The sequence below is a fragment of the Orcinus orca genome, chromosome 1 (genome assembly GCF_937001465.1).
Source record: "Orcinus orca chromosome 1, mOrcOrc1.1, whole genome shotgun sequence".
In the NCBI taxonomy this organism is placed as follows: Eukaryota; Metazoa; Chordata; class Mammalia; order Artiodactyla; family Delphinidae; genus Orcinus; species Orcinus orca.
This window is the reverse complement of record NC_064559.1, coordinates 134,679,208-134,701,863: the sequence shown is the minus strand read 5'-3', so window position 1 is coordinate 134,701,863 and position 22,656 is coordinate 134,679,208. Positions and strand designations below refer to the sequence as shown.

General features: G+C 37.4%; 1 protein-coding gene across 2 annotated transcripts in view; it reads left to right on the top strand.

Moving 5' to 3' along the window:
- The first annotated feature begins 14,173 nt into the window (after window positions 1-14,173).
- PKN2 (protein kinase N2) overlaps window positions 14,174-22,656 on the top strand; it is a 128,545-nt gene continuing 120,062 nt past the window's right edge. For both annotated transcript variants that reach the window (XM_004262998.4, XM_004262995.4), the window contains exon 1: window positions 14,174-14,572. Coding sequence is in view for 1 of the 2 variants with exons in the window: in XM_004262995.4 (XP_004263043.1) it covers window positions 14,525-14,572 (48 nt within the window). In the remaining variant the exon portion in view is untranslated. The remainder of the gene's footprint in view (window positions 14,573-22,656) is intronic.

Genomic DNA, 22,656 nt, shown 5'->3' with positions numbered 1-22,656 from the left:
TTAGCCCTAGACTGAACCATTTGGTCAGGAGTCAGAAAATAAAGTTTCTGGCCTATCATTTTTTTGCTCTCTTCTAGCTCTGAAAGCTCTCAGACCTCCCAGACAGTGAATCAACAACCAAAAAAATTTTTTGAATGACTATTATGAGTAGGTGTAACAGGAAGAACAAAATAACCCAAAGGAGGGACTTCCCTGGTGGCGCAGTGGTTAAGAATTTGCCTGCAAATGCAGGGGACACAGCTTCCATCCCTGGTCCAGGAAGATCCACATGTTGCAGAGCAACTAATCCCGCGTGCCGCAACTGCTGAGCCTGAGCTCTAGAGCCCGCGAGCCACAACTACTGAGCCCACGAGCCGTAGCTACTGAAGCCATGCACCTAAAGTCCATGCTCTGCAACGAGAGGCCACCACAATGAGAAGCCCGCGCACCGCAATGAAGAGTAGCCCCGGGCTTCCCTAGTGGCGCAGTGGGTGGGAGTCCGCCTGCCAATGCAGAGGACACGGGTTTGTGCCCCGGTCCGGGAAGATCCCACATGCCGCGGAGTGGCTGGGCCCATGAGCCATGGCCGCTGAGCCTGCACATCTGGAGCCTGTGCTCTACAACGGGAGAGGCCACAACAGTGAGAGGCCCACGTACCGCTAAAAGCCCCCACTCGCCACAACTAGAGAAAGCCCGCATGCAGCAACGAAGACCCAATGCAGTCAAAACTAGAATTATTTTTTTCTAATTAAGGAAACCATCACATTTAAAAAAAAAGAAAAAGAAAAGAAAGAAACCCAAAGGAAGTATTCAGTATGGTACCACTCTCATTAAGAACTTCACAAAAATATCTGGAATTAATTTAACAGTGTCCCAAATCCTCTTTTTCTAGTAACTGCCCCACTCTACTTCTTTGGTTTCTGTACATGTGTTCTGCCTCAATCCATTAATAAATAGATTTTAGTGTTCATTGTTGGATGAGTGAGTGTTAGCATTACGAGAGCATAGGCTCTGGAGCCAGACAACTTTGAATCCTGGTTCTGCTTCTTACAGCTTTGAAGCCTTGGGCAGTTCACTCAACTTCTCTGAGCCTCAGTTTCCTCACCTATGAAACATAAGTACTAGTAGTATTTACTTTGTAGGGCTGTTGGGGAGATAAAATATAAGCATTCAGAACAGTACTTCGCATAAATGTTTATTATTGTCATAAGAAATATATTCAAACCATGCAAATATGCATACATACATACACGTTATATTTTGTCGTATGTGATGGTTGGGTACAATGAGTACCAAGGCAAACAGGTAGACAGAAAGAGAATCTTCACTTCACTCTCGATGAGTTAAACTTAGAGCTAGTATAGGTCCTCTGGAGAGAGGTAAAATTGAATGTGTGTTTTATTTAACTTCTAAGTTCTGTTGTTGTTTCATCCTCTTTGCTTCTTTGTTCTTTACTGTTTTACTCTTTGTGGCTCAATTAAATAGATGCCAATATAATCACACAGAGAAATACCAAACAGTGCAACACAGTCATGTAAAAACAATAACAATAAAATTGTAAGGGCAATTTGAACTAAAGCTAGAACTCAAATCTTAAAATCTCCTGTCTGAAATGAAAAGAAACAATTTTCTTTTCTGCAGTTTGTCTGGTCATATTGATAAGGTCCACAGGATAATTCAAATTAAGAAGCAAATGGGACCCTAATACATTCCTTTGATATTTAAGAAAATTAAATTTGGATCACATGTAAACAGATTGACAATTGCTGGACAGAGAGTTGAATAAGTCATCCAATTAATTTAATTCTAATATATGCATATATCTGTAAATTATTTCTTTTGTTTTCAATTGCTAAATGTAAAAATCAGATAGTTATTCTATTTTTCAAGTTGAGAATGGAGAACTGACAATTTGACTGAAAAAAATGTGTAGATTTGACAAAAGGAAGAATTTTAAGATTGTAATTTATGGGGAACAGATGGATTATTTTCTTTTGGAAATTTTAAGGTTAGGATTATTCTCTTGGGATAGGTTATGTACAAAACTCTTTAGAATTAATAAATTTTTTAAAGTATATATATGGACAAAAAAAAAAATCCAAACCCTGAAATGAACTGATGCCGTAGCCGTGGGATATTACCCTTATTCTACATGTCTTACTTCACCAATCCATTGCACCTAATTTCTAACCATGTGAGGTAAAGAAGGAGGTGAGTAGGGGAGGGCAGGGCGTCTATGTCAGAGGAAAAAATGATGGTATATTGAAAAGCATATTTTGCCACTTATAGATATAACTACAATTTGTCTACAAGCCATCTCCATCAAAGAGACGCATCGATATCACAGCAAGTGTAGAAGGAATGAATATGTAGAAAAACCTGACTATCTCACTTCATATCTTTCTCAGCAATGTTCTATCTTTCATCAGTTAACACTGCCTTAGACAAAGGATGTTCTGTATGAACTGCATATAGATAACAAATCAAATCTTTAATATTTTTTAGCTTTGTTTTTCATAAAAGTTTTTATAGCTTCTGGCCTCATTTACTTTTCAAAAAAAACAAATGAATTGAATGTATTATTATAGCTAAGAAATTTAAGTTATCTCACATTTAAGGGATAGGAGAAGGGCCAAACTGAAATCACCTTTCACTTGGTACCTAGGGCAAGTAAAACAGGTGCTAATGAAAAATGATTCACTCAGAGCTGTCATTACTGGCATTGTTAATCTATATCACAAGCCAGTGGGAGGAGAAAGATGTATTAGAAAGTTGATAGTTTTAGAATGACAGTTCAAAAGTGAAAATTTGAGGTACCATAAAATCTGCTAAATAATCAATAGGCTATAAAAAGTTATTTGTTTTATTATTCTGTTAACTATACTCATGTAATGCCAAAGAAAGAAGTTGAAAATAAAATCTAGCTTATCTGCTGGCTTTATTAAACAAATATAACTGATTTTTATCATTGTATAGTTATACCCGAATGATGTCTACACAGTGAGCTATAAAATATAGTCATAACCTAAATAATATCTTTTAAATAACTGAAAAAAGTAAAAAATGAGCATTTATTTCCCCTTATGTATCTCCTCTATGTATCTATATTCCTTTGTCTTAATTCATATATTGATGAATATATCATAGTGAATTTCAAATTTTAATATGGTTTGATCAGTATCAAAGGTTATAATGTAACTGATTAATGTAACATTTTATTAACTGTCTCAGTACAGAGAATTGTTTATGAAATGTGTTTCAAGTCAGGAAGGCATGCATTTCTTAGGTGAATAATTACTCCAAATACAGATTTTATCAGCATAAGAAAACAGTGAAAAGGGATATTGATAATATAGATAAGCCATTTACCACTATATACTAAGTAAATATAACCTGGAAAAAAACTAAAAGTATGTCATGTTCGTTTGACTAAAAGCCCTTAAAATATGTTTATACCTAAAATAGGTTGTATTATATCATTGTATCTCCATTACTACAAACTTTGATAAAAACCTAATTTATAAGGTCAGTCATTTTCATTCTTTGTTTTAATATAAATAGTTCTGAATAGCTTTCCATTCTTAGCACGTAAAAAATAGGAAGTGTTTTTCTATGCAGCAAATGAAATCGTGAGAATATCTTCTCTGCAGCCCCAATTTCAAATCAATAGATTAAGTGCCCACATTGTTTGCACCTAAGTCACAGCGGTCTAAAATGCTTCAGAAATGTTTAGCAGATTGCTTTATAGCAGGATAACACAGTTTGAACCATAGTTTCCTGAATACATCTTGCTGAGAGCTTATCTCATTCAAATGATGAAGGCAGCTGAAGCATGGTATTTGAATCATCGACATTTTGTTCTGATAAAGAGAACTTTAGGAAGCTCTAGTTGTGATAGGCAACAGAGTAAAGCAATTGAAATGTGGATGTTATATTTTACACCATTCAAACTGCTTGTGTATGTGTGTGTGGTGATAAGATACTTTAAAAATAAAATTTCATTCGGCGAGAAGCTTACAGTTAAACGGTAAAAGCATTACACAGATCATGTGAATTGCCAGCATGTAAAAATAAATATGCAAATGACTGCAGTACATACTTTTTTCCAAAATAGCATCTTTAATAGGAAACCCTTCATAAGAATCCTTATAAAGTGATATATTTTAAAGTCATTTTTATAATGCATAAGTACTTATAACTAACAGTTCTTATTTTTAATTAGAAAATACACATCTCTTCAGCCATACCTGACTAAACTATAGCCATAGGTATGAACACGAAGAATGCGTACATATATACACTTATATTATAAATTTTAAAAATTCTTATAGATCAAACAAGTTCTTATCAAGTACTTTCTACTCATAATGAGCTTTACATATACTAGATGCTGTGGCGATTACAGAAGTCTGATATATATTAATTTCTTTTTCACTCAAGAAGCTTAAAATCTACTTGGGAAATATAAGAGTGAATATAACACGGTCCTAAGGTGTGTGGCTTACAGATATAACCCCAGCAAGTGGTAGATGCTTCATAAATATTGTCAAATAAATGAATGAATTATATACAAGCTAAACTTTGTTTTTAACTGATTAGAGAATGTAAATTAAATATTTCAGAAAAATTCTATCAATGGGAAGTTTGAGAAGAAGACTTATCTAAATATCCAGCTTGAAATGTACGTTCCAATTATCTATTGCTATGAATATCTATTGCTCCCCCACCCCTAAAACAAATAATTTTATTATGCTCGCAAATTATAAATTCAGAAATTTGGACAGGGCATAGCAGGGATTGTCTCTTCCCATAATGTCTATGGCCTCAAATAAGATGATTCTAACAGCTGGTGGCTTGAACAAATAGGCGCTGGAATAGCTGAGACAAGATTTGTTACCAAAATGCTTTCTTCACTCACCTGTCTGGTGTCTGGGCTGAAATGATTTGAAAGCTGGGCTTAGCTGGGACTATTGACCAGAACACCTACATATAGCCTTTCGGTAAGGCTTTGGCTTCTCGCAGAATGGTGGCTGGGTTCTAAGAAAGCTCAGACTAAGAGGGAGTATTCTAAGAGAGCAAGTGTTTTAACATAGTAACACTTGCTATAAGTGTGAAAGAATTTATGGGTTTTTTTTTAAACTGATACAATATATATTTACTCTAGTGACTGACTAAAGAATCTGATAGTTACAGGTACAGAGCTTGCATTTTAAAGCCTGAGAAGTAGAACACTTTGCTGATTACAAAAAAATCATTGAGGGGCTTCCCTGGTGGCGCAGTGGTTGAGAGTCCGCCTGCCGATGCAGGGGACACGGGTTCGTGCTCCGGTCCGGGAGGATCCCACATGCCGCGGAGCGGCTGGGCCCGTGAGCCATGGCCGCTGACCCTGCGCGTCCGGAGCCTGTGCTCCGCAACGGGAGAGGCCACAACAGTGAGAGGCCCGTGTACCGCAAAAAACAAAAACAAAACAAAACAGAACAAAAATCATTGACTAGAAAGTCTATGTGATGGATACTGTGAATTGTCCATTAAAATCCAACTTGTTCCTCTTCTTCAGTAAAAGAGTTGTGGCTTGGCCCATGACTAGTTAGAGAGTACACTTTTCAGCCTCGTTTGGGGCTGTGTGGTCAAATTCTTGCATTCTCAAATGGAACGGAAGCAGAAATGATATGTGCTAATTTTGAGCCTGCGCCTTAAAACACAGGACATATCATCCCTCATGAGGCTCTCTTTTCCTTCCTACAAGGTAGACCGTGGAGTTGCTTGACCCAGCTTCAACGATGCAGTTGAGAATAATGCCATGGTGGATGGCAGAGAAGTAGAGCAGAAAGCCCCTGAATCTCTGGATGGCCTCACAGTGCACAGCCAGTCTGATAACTTGGATTTCTTACCTTGTGCAGTCCTTGCGTGTGAGGGAGTAACAAATTTCAGTGTTCTTTAAACCACAGTCTTGTGTCTTTTTGTTAAAAGTTTAGCTTTACTCTAATTCAGAGAGTAGATGCACATTATTCAATAATAGCTGGAATGATGGTAGGGAAAGCCACCTCCCTGGTGTTCACCTCCCAAACCCTTTAAAATGTTTGGTATGACTGATACTACGTTCTTTGTATCCATTAATTTTTTTGGCATTTTGCAGTTTCAGAAGAGTTTTCCTCTAGAGGAAGTGCCAGTAGTAAAACTGTCATGATTTACACAATTTTTTTCATACTATATTCCTCTTTCATTTTGACAAGGACAGACACATTTTTCATGTACCACAGCAATATTTCACTTGAAAAGTCCAGAAGTTTGTAATTATTTTGGCATGGTAGTAGATCTTAAACTCCGGAAACACAGAAATCACATTCCCATATTCATATGCAGAGAAACTGTACTAATTCAGAATCATCAGAGGTAGCCTTATAGATTAGAACAGCACTTCTCAAAGGGGGTCTGCAAGGTCAAACCTATTTTCATAATAATATTAAGATGTAACTCACCTTTTTCACTTTTATTCTCCCACAGACATAAGGTAGAGTTTTTCAGAGGCTAAGTTCATGGGATGAGGTCATCACTCTGATGGCTAATGAAATGTGAGCTTGTATATTCTTGTGCTTTAAAAACTCTTCAGTTTTAACTTCTAATACAGTAAACATTAGAAGATATAACCCACATAAACGAAAGCTCTTTAGAGTCTTCAATAAGTTTTTTTGGTCAATAGAATTTTAATTTTTAATTATTAAAATGTATTATGGAATACTTTATACATTCCAAAAGAACAAAAAGTTAACAAAAATCTATATGTTAACCACCAGCTGGTTTGCTGATTGTAGAGTACATTTTACTTAAATTATGTAATACATATGTAATACATGAAACATCTACTTTTTTGCAACAGGCAAATGAATGCCTGCAGACTAAATTTTTTCTCCATTAATTTCTTTTAATTGAGGTATAGTTGATTTACAATGTTATATAAGTTTCAGGTTACAACACAGTGATTCACAATTTTTAAGGTTATATTCCACTTATAGATATTATAAAATATTGTCTATATTCCTTGTACTGTGCAATATATCCTTGTAGTTTATTTTATACATAGTAGTTTGTACCTTTTAATCCCCTGCCCCTATCTGGTCCCTCCCCCTTCCCTCTCCCCACTGTAACCACTAGTTTGTTCTCTATATCTGTGAGTCTGTTTCTTTTTTGTTATACTCACTAGTTTGTTTTATATTTTAGATTCCACATATAAGTGAAATCATACAGTGTTTGTCTTTATCTGTCTGACTTATTTCACTTAGCATAATACCCTCCGAGTTCATCCATGTCGTTGCAAGTGTCAAAATTTCATTCTTCTTTATGGCTGAGTAGTATTCCACTCTGTGTGTGTGTGTGTGTGTGTGTGTGTGTGTGTGTGTACACATTACTTCTTTTTTATTCATTCACTTGTTGATGGACACTTAGGTTGCTTCCATATTAGGTTGCTATGAACATTGGGGTGCATATATCTTTTCTAATTAATGTTCATTTTCTTCAGATAGACACCCAGGAGTGGGATTGCTGGATCATATGGTAGTTCTATTTTTAGTTTTTTGAGGAACCTCCATACTGTTGTCCATAGTGGCTGCACCAATTTACATTCCCACCAACAGTGCACAAGGGTTCCCTTTTCTCCACAACCTTGCCAATATTTGTTATTTGTGGTGTTCAATAATTCTTAAGAGTATGAAGGGATCCTGAGGGTTAGAACAAAAAGTTTAACTTCTCAATGGTGGTTAAAACATTTGTTTTCCATTACTTCAAATACATAAAATTCAAAATGTTACCATTCATTTGATGTCATGTACCGAGCTAGGAAAATGGTATTTTCTGGTATCCTTTTCAGGAGGACATTGCATATTCGGGGGAGAAATTTCCAAACAATCTTGTTTGGTATAACAGTTGAGAATCAGAAGGACCATGAGTATGGTCAAACTCTAAAAGCCTGGGAAAGGAGCAGGATTTGCTTGTTAATCTGTTGAGGGTGGAAAAAGAGAGGTAGACCCAGCGTCAGGGGGAAAGTCATCATATCCTATAGTGTGACCCCTCTTAAATCTTTGGTACAAGGTTAATGAATTAATAAATGCTTGAAAACAGCTTGTATTGGGGATAACTTGTCATGGGTTGAGCTTTAGGTCCATGTAAATATAGGCAGAAACAAGGGCCATGGACAGTAGGGAGTAGTTATGGGAGTGTTTGTGGAGGGACAGAGAAACAGGAAAGCATGTGTAAATAACATGTCAGAGTTCCCAAAACTGGATTGGGAGAAACAGAGTCTCTTGACTTTAGAGGCTATGAAACTGGGCATTCACGGTAAGCTTACCTAGCAGACAGTTATCCTAAAATATTTCTGCAATACATACATAAACACACCTACATACATAATATCTATGCATAAGAGATACTATACTAGGCCCTATAGACACATGGACACTCTTTAGGTGGGCTTAAGTCTAGCAGGAGAAAAATATTGTATACAATGACTTGACAAAGAAGAAATTTAAGTGCCCAAATAGATGTATCAATGAAGTGCTGTGGGGAGGTTCATATTAGGTTTAATATATACTTGTTTATAATTTGTATATTTGCTGAATATATATTGTCAGAATGAATATATATATATATTGAATATATATATTGTCAGAATCTTTTGGGAATAATAAGTAGACTGGATAGAAAATGAGTCATTGAAAGAGGAGACAGCAGTATTTAACTTTTATTGCTTGTCCTACCCACTTCTACCCTATAGCCAGAATGGTGGTGTCATTCGTTCTCTGATGGTTCTCACCTTGGCTTGATGTCTTAACGTCTGCTTTAGAGTGTGTGTGTGTGTGGGGGGCACATACACACAGTAGCTTTAGCAAAAAGAAAGACTTATTAGGGGAACACAGGAGACTCCCAAAACACGAGAATAGAGTAGCTGAACTTCCCAGAAGACTGGAGCAAGCAAATGGTAAGACACTGGGAACTAATTCACATACATTTCTTCCACTGTCCTGGTGCCACAAAGTCTCTCACCTCTGCTTCTCTTTCCACATCACCAGATTCTCCTGTCTTTTAAATCTCTTGGCTTCTCTCCATTTCCAATGCCATGACCCCAGTCTAAACTACTATTCATTATTTAATCCTAATTTTTCTCCCCCAGTCTACTCTTGCCCATTTCTAATCTTGTTGTCACCATAGCCAGAGTGATTTGTTAAAAAATGGAAAATTTATTCAATGGTTTTCCATTGCTCCTAGGATAAACATCAAAATCTTAAACATGGTGTGGAACTGGATTACTATTCACCTACATTCAGTGCCCATCGTTGTGGTGTCCCTCTCTGTAGGAAGATTATACAACCCTGCCCCTTGTTGCTTTCAGGCACAGCAAAAGTTTGGCTGATGAAATGTGAAAGAAATATGACCAAACACTTTAAGAACCAGTGGGTGATTTACCACTTTTCTTCTCCTTCTGACATGACAATGGCAATACTCCAGATAAAGACTGCACTGTTAGCCTGAGTCCAGAGTGAAGACGGCATGGAGCAGAACCTTGGTGGCCATGTAGCATGAAAGATAAATAAACCTTATTGTTGGCCACTGAGAATTTTTGGAATCATTTGTTACTCAACATAACCTAGCCCATCCTAACTGATACACATGATCTATAAGCTCCTGCTTATTGCTTTGTTTCTTTGCTATAGTTCCACTGGTCTTTCAGTACTTAATTAAGATGCTCCCTCCCCTTCTAGAACATTTATCTAAGTTATTCTTTCTCTTTGGAAAGTTCTTTACACCTTTTTTGTCCAGTTAACATATACAGGTGAGATCTCAGCATAAGTGTGAAGTACTTAGGAAAGAATTGCCTGACCTGTGTTTAAAGTACCCTGAATTCACCTTCTTTGTCATTACGTCTCTTTAACTAACCATAAGCCCCATCAAGACAAAGGCCAGTTATGCCTCAATAACCATTATATTCCCAGTGACAGGGAGGAAGGACTTCGTTTCTCTTTCCAAAAACAGCTTTTTCTGCATGTTTGGACACATGGCAAAAAATAGCCATTCTAGCCCTACAACCATAACCCTCCCACCATTGCTGGTCTAGGGCCACCAACTGACCAACATTTCAATATTCTATTTTCAAATTCTTGGGGAGGTAATCTGGTTAGCTAAACTTGGACGGGTTCTATCATGGTCCACCCATAATTTGCTGAAAGATCTAGATTAAGCCAAATCAACATGGCTACAGAGACTTCTTTTCTGGTGGCAGAGGTAATTCTCAGAGAAGTGAATGTGGGCTGAGCAGACACCTCCAAAAGTATCTGCTATGGTCGCTACAACTTAACTCTACTGTGTTCTCAACTTTAAGAATCTTGTTCTCAAAATTATCTTCATAGAGCTTGCAAGGGAACATCCCTGCAAGGGGTTTCCTAAGGAAGAAAAAGGTGGTGACCAAGTAGTTCTGACTGTCTCTCTGAGTTTGCCTCTCCTTTGGGAGTCTCTTAGTTTGATTACCACTGCTACTTTACTTTTATCCCTTGGGAGTAGGGAGTTACTTTTTTTTTTCTTCCCGCTAACTTGCAAAAACAACAATAACAGGGGCTTCCCTGGTGGCGCAGTGGTTAAGAATCCGCCTGCCAATGCAGGGGACACGGGTTCGAGCCCTGGTCCGGGAAGATCCCACATGCCGCAGAGAAACTAAGCCCATGCACCACAACTACTGAGCCTGTGCTCTAGAGCCCGTGAGACACAACTACTGAGCCCATGTGCCATGAATACTGAAGCCCGCGTGCCTAGAGCCCGTGCTCCGCAACAAGAGAAGCCGCCGCAATGAGAAGCCCATGCACCGCAACGAAGAGTAGCCCCTGCTCGCTGCAACTAGAGAAAGCCCACGCGCAGCAACAAAGACGCAGTGCAGCCAAAAATAAAAAAAGTAATAATAACAAACAAATCACTATTTCTACATGTTTGGTCATCTCTACTTCTTAAAGACCTTTAAAATATCTATGAAAAATTTTAAAAGCTACCTGCAAAATTAGTGACACAATTCAGATTTTTTTATGTCTTTAATTTCTTACATGGAAATTAGTAAAATTAAAAAAATTCCTCTTTTTCATTGTTAATATAAATTAGAACATAACTTGAGGTGAACTATATTTAGGATTCCTCAAAAACATCTGCAAGTAGGGACTGAATATAGCTCATCTGAATCAACATGATATATGTTTCCATTAAAACTTTTTCAAGTATGCTTCATTTTTTTTTTTTTTTTTTTTAAATTAAGGGTACTTTAATTTATTTATTTATTTTTGGCTGTGTTGGGTCTTCATTTCTGTGCGAGGGCTTTCTCTAGTTGCGGCAAGCGGGGGCCACTCCTCATCGCGGTGCGCGGGCCTCTCACTCTGGTGGCCTCTCTTGTTGCGGAGCACAGGCTCCAGACGCGCAGGCTCAGTAGTTGTGGCTCACGGGCCTAGTTGCTCCGTGGCATGTGGGATCTTCCCAGACCAGGTCTCGAACCCGTGTCCCCTGCATTAGTAGGCAGACTCTCAACCGCTGCGCCACCAGGGAAGCCCTCAAGTATGCTTCATTTTGATAAATATATTCCATGTCCTATTATTTGTTCTTTTCCCCCACTTACCACCCCCCACCCCCTGAACATAAACTGTGATCTGGGTAGTAGTTTTCAGCTTAAGCTAATTTACTGTTTAAACCATCACATTTTCCAGATTCTCAAGCAGTTTTATATTGTCTTGGCTCCCTTTTGTATTGTACCACTTTCCCCAACATAACTAATCTCATAAATAATTCCTATAATTTAAAAAACTTTTTATGCTGGTTGCTTACATTTACACGTGATATATAAAATTAAAATTACTATTAATACTTGATTTAGCACTAGAAATATGTAAAGTTTGAAATCTTTTTCTATGGTAAAAAATTTGAGAGACTATAATGCTTTGAGTTCATTTTTTAATCTATTTTAAAGTACTTATAGCAGCATGGATTAAGTTTAAAGAAGCACAGGATTGGCAATTAGGAGATTTAGATTCCAGTTTCCATCTCTGCCACTAAGGGTAATAATGTTCCCATGCTCCTAATAGTTAAGTAAATTATGGCTTATTTTTCTTCTACGTATAGTAAGTGTTGGACTCAACATTTTAAGTCTCTTCTACCTTTAAAATACCATGGTACTAAAAGGTGAACATCTTTCTCTTATATCTACATTTATTTTTAAAAAGAATGCTCATTCACTATATTTCTAACTCCTTACATAGGTACTTTTAAATTACATCATTATTAAGCACCTACTATGTGTGCCAGCTATCTCAAATCCATTCTGGAGTAAGGCAAAAGAAAAATAAGCAAAATATATCTGCATGCATTTAATGCCACTGAATTGTATACTTAAAATTGTTAAAATGGTAAATTTTATGTAATGTATTTTTAGTACACACAAAATATGTATATCTATCTATCATCTATCTGAATGCAGTGGTCCCCTAACGTTTTGTGACTATCATTTAAAATTGCACTATAGTTGTTTGGACACAAGTCTGTTTCTCCAAAGGACTCAATCACTCCAGGGACAAGGACTCTTTCTTAATCCTAGCTGTAGCTCCAGGGTCTAGAACACTGTCTGGCTCTTACCAGGGAGGGCATTTTTATCCTGGTTTTTCCAAGTGTTGTTGTAGCATATGTTTTAATTATCATTTTCAACCAAGGCTATGTATTAAACATATAAACAGTTTTTAAACTTTTGAAAGACTCACCAGAAAAATTCTCTATCACATGAACTGGAGTTCAGAAAATGTGATCACAGAACTCTAGACAAGTGTTTGTCAAATAAATGCATTAGACTTTAGAAGGTAAAAAGATAAACTTAAGTCCTAGCATCAGCCCAACAGATCTTACATGCAGCTTAAGAGGTTCATGATAGCATACTTAAGAAGTATGCCTACTAAGCCATTCTTCAAGTAGCTATCTAACTAAACTATCCGTATCACTTTCCCTAAGTAGCTTTTAACAAAGCCATGGCATCTCAGCCTCAAATAATCAAAAGTTAAGCAGGTGCCTAGAATATGCATTCACTCCTCAGACAAAAGCTACGGGATGGAGATTTTGTTGACATTCCTGAATATTATAGTGTCATTTCTTAAACCCCCAATTTAAGACTACTTAGCTACACGTTACTAATAGGTTAACCTGGATGTTTACTACAACAGGGAAAGTTGGCTTTTTCCCATTCATGGGGCTAATCCCGCCCCACCGCCTTCACTATAAATTCAGTTAAAACAATTCAAGAAGCCAACTAATTAAATTCTAAACTCAAAAGCCCAAACCACAGTAGTGCAGCGCTTGGGAAAAGGTATCTTTAAAAAACTGTGCATTAGGGCTTCCCTAGTGGCGCAGTGGTTGAGAGTCCGCCTGCCTATGCAGGCGACGCGGGTTCGTGCCCCGGTCCGGGAAGATCCCACATGCCGCGGAGCGGCTGGGCCCGTGAGCCATGGCCGCTGAGCCTGTGCGTCCGGAGCCTGTGCTCCGCAACGGGAGAGGCCACAACAGAGAGAGGCCCGCGTACCGCTGGAAAACAAAAACAAAAACAAAACAAAACAAAAAACTGCATTGAGTTGCCAGAGGTCGAGAGCCGCTAACATTTCTTGAAAAGTACAGACCACACCCCACTTTCGCCAGCTGTGCACCTTACTGGTCGCAGAGGCGCGCAGAGGGTGGGTGCGAGCAAAAGGCAAGATTAATAGCTTGGGCTGGGGAATATTCTATCAGGTTTGAGTCCCGAAACTCTTTGGGTTCTGGAGGTTAGAAAAGGGTCCGTTTACGTTAGGTCTAAACTGTGGCAAGCAAAGAGAAAAGGACCTGCGGAAAAAAACAAAAAGAAGCGAGCAGTTTCCCGATTTCCAGCGTTCACAGCGGGGCAGTTAAACAAGCAGGAAAGCGGGCGTGTGTTTTCTTCTTCCTCTTCCCGCTTCCCAGGAGACGCGAACCCAGCCCGCTCCCCCCCTTTTCACCCTGGCTGGATCCAATGGCAGTCCCCGCCGCGGAGCCTGGTCGGAAGCCGCCCCGCCCCGCTCCCGCCCTCTGGGTCCCCTCCGCCCCACCTCCTTCGCCCGGCGGGAGGCGGCGGCCGCGGCCGTCACGTGCCCTGGCAGCCGCCAAGTGAGGCCGCTTTTGCGACGCGGTGACAGCCAAATGGTGCGACAGGAGGAGTTGCCGCCGCGGCCGCACAGCCCCGCACCGAGAGGTTCGAGGCGGCTCCTGGCGTCGCCCTGAGGCAGCGACTGAGCAAGAGAGTCCAGCACGGGCGGGCGGCGGCGAGGGGGAGCCCGCTACGAGTGTCCCGGCTCCCCGCCGCTCTCCAAGGACCGGGCGAAATAAGCCGCGCCTCCAGCAGGGGCTGCGCCTCCATGAATCCCTAGGTTTTTTTCTTTCTCTCCCCGCTCCTCACCCCCCACCCCGGATCCCGTCCCGCCTTCTCCCTTCGCCCGCCAGCAGCGGCCGCGTCCAGGTGTGGAGTCCAGAGCGGAAAGCAATGGCGTCCAACCCCGAACGGGGGGAGATTCTGCTCACGGAGCTGCAGGTAAGGGCCGCGGCCCGTGCACGAGGCGCTGGCGGAGCAGAGGGAGAGAGTCTGGCGCGTGGTAGGGGGCCTAGGGGAGCCGTGCGGCCGCCGCGCCCCTAGCCCGCTAAGTGAGGAAACTCGGGGATGTCACTCGGGAGCCGCTTCCTTCTGGAGCCAGAGCCTCTGCCCCCGCCGGAGCCGTGGCCTGCCACCAACTTAATTTGACTCTGCCTACCAGAGGGACCCCATCCTGCGGCCGGCGTCTGCTCTCACCCGGTCTCCGGGGCGGCCAGTTCGCCTCCCCCTCTCTTGTGTCAGAGCCGCCCGCGGACACCCCTGGCGCCCCCTACCTCCTGCGGGCCGGGCCCCGCCCCGCCTTTCCCTCGAACACCGCTCCTTAAACTCCTTTGAATGACTCCCAAGCTGTTTTCTTGTCCCTCCCCTTCCCCTCAGACTCTGCACAAAGAGCGCCCCCATAACTTCCAGTCCCCAGACAAGTTTTTTTTTTTTTAAAGAAAAAACAAAAATAAAGTGTCTCACCCAATGCTGGCTTCACTTCACCAACCCTCTTTAGGTGGCTAGATTTCTTTCTTTTATTTTGAGGGCTAACCCATTTATTTCTTTTTTACCAAGTGATAGTTACATGGTCCCCTTCTCAGCTACTCCCGGCTCAGATCCGGAAGCTCAGATGCTGATGCTTTTCAGGCTTTCATTTTCCCTCCTGTTTGAATACCAAAAAAAGAACTACAGAAGTTGTTTACAAACGGCAAAGCAGTCGACTAAGGGAAAATGTTGGGCACCACATGCTTGCAGAAGATGTGAACAAAATAGATCCCTTAATTAAAGTCCACGTTGATTAGCAGTATTATTCTTCCCATTTTCCAGCTAAATATTTGATGATGTAGGCACGATATTGGTGTTTACGTCTCTTTGATGTGCAGGGTACGTGCGCTACCTTGTTGGGTTTATTTTTCTTTACTTTGGAGTGTCCCAGAGATGTTTACATCTGGATTAAAGTTTCATGCTTGTTCTTTGACTTAAACTTATTTTGGTTTGTTTAAATATAGTCGTCTTTTAGCTACTGGAAGATTGAGATGGGAGTTAAAAGAAAAAAAAATAGCCTACGTACATTCGTTTTTGTGTGTTGGGCAGTTAATTTTTTTTGAGAAGGCTCAATCTAGACACTCTGAAGGGTTCATTCTTGATGATTTCAAAATTCAGTTGCTTCTAAGTTTTTTGCTGTTTAAATGTATTTTCGATAAATTCCTATATTAGCTTGGTTTATTGTGCAGTTAGATGTAAGCTTGAAGGCATATAATACTCGATATTTCCTCCATAAAAATAGATTTCAACAAGGTATATCAATGCACTTTTGCAAATTTGGAATCCTTTGGAAATGCAAGGCTGAATTTCATATTATTGAACATGTTGCTATATAGTGTTTTAATTACTCTTAGTCTTTTCTAAGGAAGTCTTCCAGCATACCAGTTAGCTAAATGAATGGAATTTATTGTTTTATTACTTTACGTGAGCTTTTGAAAAGAAGTTTGAGGCACATCAGAAATGCTTTCCATTGCCTAGTCTTGAAATTTGAAAAGCATATTTTACTTCTGACTGAAAAAAAGCCATGAAAATAACAGAATTTTTCCTTGAGTGGAGTGGCTTCAGAATCATAAAGTATTTGGCATCCTTATTTGTATTTTATAGAAAGTTGATGTAAAAAACTCTTATTTTGGTACTGAATGTGAAAATATATTTTCATGTATATTAAAATATAACATTTAGGGACTTTTAATAAAACCATTTTTTACAATAACAAAGAAGCAAGTCAAATAAATAGGAATATTTAAATATGAGTATTTTAAAAATGGGACCAGACTAGGGGAACGTCCAATCTAAAGTTAGACTTTTAAATAAACTAAAATGTAACTCCCTCCAGTAAAAGAATAGTTTTTAATAAGTGTTACATTTTAGGTTGTCATGTATATCCAGGACATTTTTCTTGGTGTATTTGACTCCCAATTCTAATAAAAGTTATTGCATTTGGACTTTATCATGTTTATTAAAATAATTGAAAATATTATTTATATCAGCACTCAAAGATGAACCATGATAAAATTTGCTTCACCAAGTATATGCATCTGTTCAAACATTTTATTATTTCATTGGGTCATGAAACTAGAATATAGTAACCAAATATTTATCAAACTTGTTTGGAGAACCAGTTTTTAAAAACCTTCTAAGTTGTTTGAATTTATTTAAATTGAAAAGTTGTTTAATGTGAGGTTCTTAATGCTTTTCTGCCATACAGATTTTAAGTAATTAAATAATAATTTGTGTAGCAAGTTTTTAAATTGTTTAGTTGAAATTGTTACTTTGCCATATCTTTTCTCACTCTGAAAGTTACATGTTACAACTTCTTTTAATGAAATTTATACTTTATTTAGAAACATTGTACATCTAACATGTAAAAAATTATTTTTCGAATTATATGGCAGAATTTGAAATACTTTACTTGAGGTGGAATTGGCTTATTAATAAGTTTTGATTGTGGAAAGACAAAGAAAATCTGAAACCACAGTCTTGTTAATTGTAATATTTCTATTTAATGTAATGTTTCTAACTCTTGTTAGTAATTTAAGAGACATTCAACAAGGAATCATTAATAAAGTATATACAAACTTTGAAGGCTAGAGGCTTCAATGTGTAAGGAAGAATATTTGCTGTGGTAAAAATAAAAATAGGCTGTTAAAAAACATAAACTTAGTTGGCAATTTCTAATTTTTATCTCTTGTAATTAACTTGTTATGTCAAGTTCTCTTGTTTTTTATTTGAAGTGTAGTGGGAAAATGAGTGTGATACTTTCATGAGGCCAAAGAAATTAAAGTTTATTTTCAAGGAAACTGAGTTAATAATGAAAACGATATAAAGAATCTCAAAATGAAAATGTTGGCTACAACAATAATTTTGTAGAGTGTAGACCCAGATATCAAGTAGCATACTTATAAAGTTACCTTGTTGATTATCGGATATTCATCTTCATCAAAATAGCTAATAAAGTGTTGGGAATCTTGAATTCCATTCTCAGCAGAATTTATTTAGGTAGAGGTGACTTGCTCAAGTGGAAGGTTGAGGTAGCTGGTCTTAAGTTACAGGGATTCATTTCAAGAAACCTTTATTAGCTACCAAAGGTATATTGGAGGGCATAAAGATGACAGGATATGGCTTTTACTTTCTAGAGGAGAGTACAAATAACGTTTATTGATTATCTGCTGTATGATAGACATTGTACTTGGTACCCTGTGTACCTTATGTAATCTTTAAAACAATCCAATAAAGTGAGTGTTGTTATTTCCATTTTACAGATCAGGAAACTAAGTTCAGGAATAGTTAAGTTAGTCATTCATGTTCACAATGTTAAGTCTGAGTTTGAATTTGGATTTATATCTTTTCCACTACACCATTTTGTAATATGTGGACCCATAAATGTTTTGCATTCCAATATTGTAAATGTGTGAACTTTCTAAAAATTGGCCCAAAATGTAGTTAACCAGAGTTAACTTTAATATAAACTTTATACTACTTGTTAGGTTCCTCTCGAACAAGGAAAAGTGATTTCCACATTTTATTTGGTAGTCTATAATTTTTGTTTGTTTGTTTGTTTTTGTTTTTTTGCGGTACGCGGGCCTCTCTGTTGTGGCCTCTCCCGTTGCGGAGCACAGGCCCCGGATGCGCAGGCTCAGCGGCCATGGCTCACGGGCCCAGCCGCTCCGCGGCATGTGGGATCTTCCCGGACCAGGGCACGAACCTGTGTCCTCTGCATCGGCAGGCGGACTCTCAACCTCTGCGCCACCAGGGAAGCCCTGGTAGTCTACAATTTAACAGTGCTTTATTATTGCAAATAAGGTATAACATTCTACAAAGAATAACAGTACAATAACATTTTTGCAGGTTTTCTTCATTTAACAATTAATGTTTCTGATGAAAGTTGTCAGATGTTCACCCAAAACCTTCCAAAAGATTTCACGTTTCTCTGTAGACTGTCCGTAAGATAAACTTTGCTTTAAAATTTTAAGCTATGTAACCAAGCTGTGTGTTTGGCACTGAGTAGGTACACAGTACATTGATGAGAAGGCTCCATTTGTTACCTAGGATGAGAAATGTCTTGACTGTTGAAAGTTGACTATGATCATTGACTTAAGAAATTACTTAGCTTTCTTTATTTTACATTTCTAATCCCTTGTCCCAAAAATATTCCCTTAAAAAGTTCAAAAGGGATTTCTGCACTAGTTATGTTATATCTACATACAGCACCCTCTTATTTTACACATTTGATGGGAAATTAGGAGGTGGCATCTAATTTTGCAGTGATACTGGAACGTAGAAGGTGTCTGTGTTGGGAGGATTAAGACTAGCATGAGTTGGGGGAATGTAGCATGAGAAAGTAGGTAGATGGTTAAGACACATTTTACAGTTTTTTTTCAAATTATCAATGTAATACAAGTGTATTCTAGAAAATCTGGAAAATGCAGAAAAGCATCAAAGTAAATAGAAAGTGCTAATAGTTCTATCAGAGTAATTGACAAGCTTTTCCAACTTATAAGTCCCATGGCATTTGAGTCCATTTCCTCTTTTTCCTCCCTTTTGTAAAAAAATTGAGATATATTTGACATACAATGTGTGATTTTAAGGTATACGACATACTGATTTGATATTTTTCCTCCCTTCTGTATCCTATTTTACTTATTAGAATTGTAAAGAGAGATGAGGTTTATAGAGTTTTAAGATAGAAATAGCTGTAGGTAAAAAAAAAAATTGCCACTAGTTCTAGATAAGTGGATCAAAGTAGCTTTATTGACTTTTTTATCTCAAAATATTTTTATTTTGAGTAAATCTTTGTGCTGAAACTGGTATTATAAAATGATGGCTCTAAAATGATCATGTTTTTCGATCATCTCTAATTAGTTAATAGAGAGATGAATATCACTTAAAATAATGTTACTTCCAGAAACATATATGATATTTGAACAGAATAGTTAATTTTACATCATTTTCTAGTACTGTGTACTCTGTTGAACAATTGTCAAATGTCTACTCTATTTCAAAAACCAATTTTACTCTCATCAGAGTATGACAGAAATCATGTAACATTTAATACGAATAACTTTTGGTATGCAGCAGAGTTCAAACTTGGCAACAAAGAAAGTCGAAACTAGTTAAAAGCTTTAAAAAGATACTTAAAATCTTGACTGAGAAAAACATACTAATGAAAAGTAAACTTCTGATATCTTAGAAAAGTAGAAATAGACAACATTTATTTTGATACATGTCTAGTTTCTCTTAATTTTATTTAATGAAATCTTATTTGAAACTAGCTCTGTTGTCACATTCAGTTTTTCACAATCTCAGAAAAATTAAATTTGTGTAATATTATATACATAAATATTGTCTGTTAAAAATGAAGGACAGGAAAGCCTGGGAGGAGTGTATTTGATGATAAATACCTTAGATTTGAAGGTAACTGTTGGTGTCATGTTATAGAGATGAACTGATAGACAAGAATTACATAATATATACTGTTATTAGGATATATCTATTTTAGGAACTTGGCAATGTTTACTTTTTCTAATTGGTTGAAGCTTTACTGCCCTGGCTTACAAACATCATAATTTATTGGAAAGTTGTTATTACAGAATTTAGAATTTATTTTAGATTATAGAAAATATACTTACCACCCAATACGTATGCTAAATATCATATATTTTACAATTAATCATATTGTTTTCCCTTTCCTGTAGTTGTTTCCTTAGAGATTCTCTAAGGAGGTGCTTTTTTTGTCTGTTTCAGAATTTTCATTGAATAAATTTCATTAAATTTTCAGATTTTTTTTCCCATTTATTAAACCTTAGGTACACTGGTTTGGATTAATCATTATCCATCCATATATCATTGTAATAAACACCCATGGACCAGCACTCACTCCCCAACTCCCCCTAAAAGCTAGGAACTTAACCTATACATGGTTTTTCTTCATTCCATCCCCCTACCTCCACCTTCTTGTCATCCAAAGTAACCATCATCCTGAGTCCTGTGTTCATTCTCTTTTTTTAGTTTTGTTGGATATACAATTCTAAAAGTTATATCTTTTATTTTAGTTGTTTTTATATAATTCTGTTCAATATAATCTCTCTAAACTTGATTTTTCACTTATTATTGCTGATTTAACCATATTATTGTATGTTGCTGTAATCACTCATTTTAATTGCTGTGTGATATTTCAATGAGTAAAATATTCAACTCTCCCCTTATTGGATATTTGGATATTTATCCACTGACTTTTCCTTGTTGGGCCTTTATTTATTTTCTGGTTTTTGTAATTGTGAACGATGATACTATGGATGTTCTGTGCATTCTTTCTTATTGCATATATGTAAGAGTTTCTATTAATTATATACCCAGATGTAGAATTGTTGCCTCACAGGGTAATGCCCAGCTTGCAGTGTGGTTGTGCCAATTTATAGTCATGTCAGCAGGTAAGAGACAAAAGATCCCTTGGTCATCCATCCTTTCTGACATTTGCTGTTGTCTTTTAATTTTTACAAATCGGAAGAGTGTAAAATGCGATCTCATCAAATGGTCTTGATTTGCATTTTCCTGATCATCACTGATGTAGAATATTTTTTTTTTTAATGTTTACTGGCCTTTTATGTTTCCTCTTCAGTGAAATTTCTGTTCATGAGTCTTGCCTATTTTTCTGTGTTTTTTAAATTGATTTATAAGAGTTCTTTATATTCCTCATATAAATCCTTTGTGTGTATTGTGAATGTCTTATCTCAGTTTGTAACTTGTCTTTTCACTTTCTTTTGGGGGTTTGTGGGAGGGACAGTTTTAAGTGTTTTACCTTTTTGGCAAATATTGAAAATCATTTACATCATTGTGATCAGCAAGCCTGCACTTAATATCTAGTCTAGGTTTGGTATAGAAAGGGTAAAGTTATACAGTTTATGACTCATGGATTTACAAAGTTTCCACAGGAATAACTATAGGAAGTTGTATAAAATATTGTATTGTTTAACACATACTAGGCACTCAAATGTTATTTGACTCAAAGGGTAAATTTAGAAATAAATAGTGTAAATTATATATGTAAATAGTTCATCAGTTGCTTATTTTCCCATTCCATATCTTTTCAGTGCAAATTTATTACTATTACTAATTATTAACATTCTTTCATTTGAAGGACAATATAGTCCAAGTCTAGAATTATGTGAATTGGTCATTCAGTCATATGCATAGCTTGTCAATAAAGTGCTGTAGCTGATCAGATTTAATACTGGATATAAAATAGAAAATAATCATCTCTTGCAGAATTTACTGGTATTTACAAACCTGGAATCCTAAATGCAGTTCTTGCCATTGCTGTGATATCTGTTGATGAAAAAAAAAACTAAATTTAATATTTGTTAAATTTATTGATGGTATGCCTAAAAAACTTTTGAGTAATTGGACACTCCTTAAAATTCCACTGAGAAAAATGTATTTGTTGAATATATAAATATATCATATAATCAAGAAGACTTTTACTTAAGGTACATTTTTAATAAATAAGTGAATTTAGTGGTTCGTCATGTAGCATTTTGATCCATTGACAAATTAGCCTACTTCTCATTTTGCAGCTCCTGTGATTGAATATATCATCCAATATGGCAGTTAATTGTTAAATTATATGTGTGTCTCCCACTTTCAGGACAGGAACTAGGTCTTACTCAGTTTTATGCCCCTAGCACCTGACATATGGCTTTCACTTGATATATGCTTGAATAAATAATGCTTAATAAATAAATGACTGATTTCTGTGACTAATTCTATGACCCGTTTACTACATCTGACTTTTCTGTATTTCTGAAGGTGATCATTCTTTTGTTGCCCGTGTTAGAAAGATCTGCTGGTCACTATCATTTGACTGCAGTCTCAGCCTCTTCAGTTGATTCTTCTATTTATGTAAATTGAATTCATTCATTGCTTTGCCACTGCCCAAGTTTGGGCTCTCATTATCATTTGGATGATTACAGTATCTTGATATTCCACCTCTACTTCTTCAG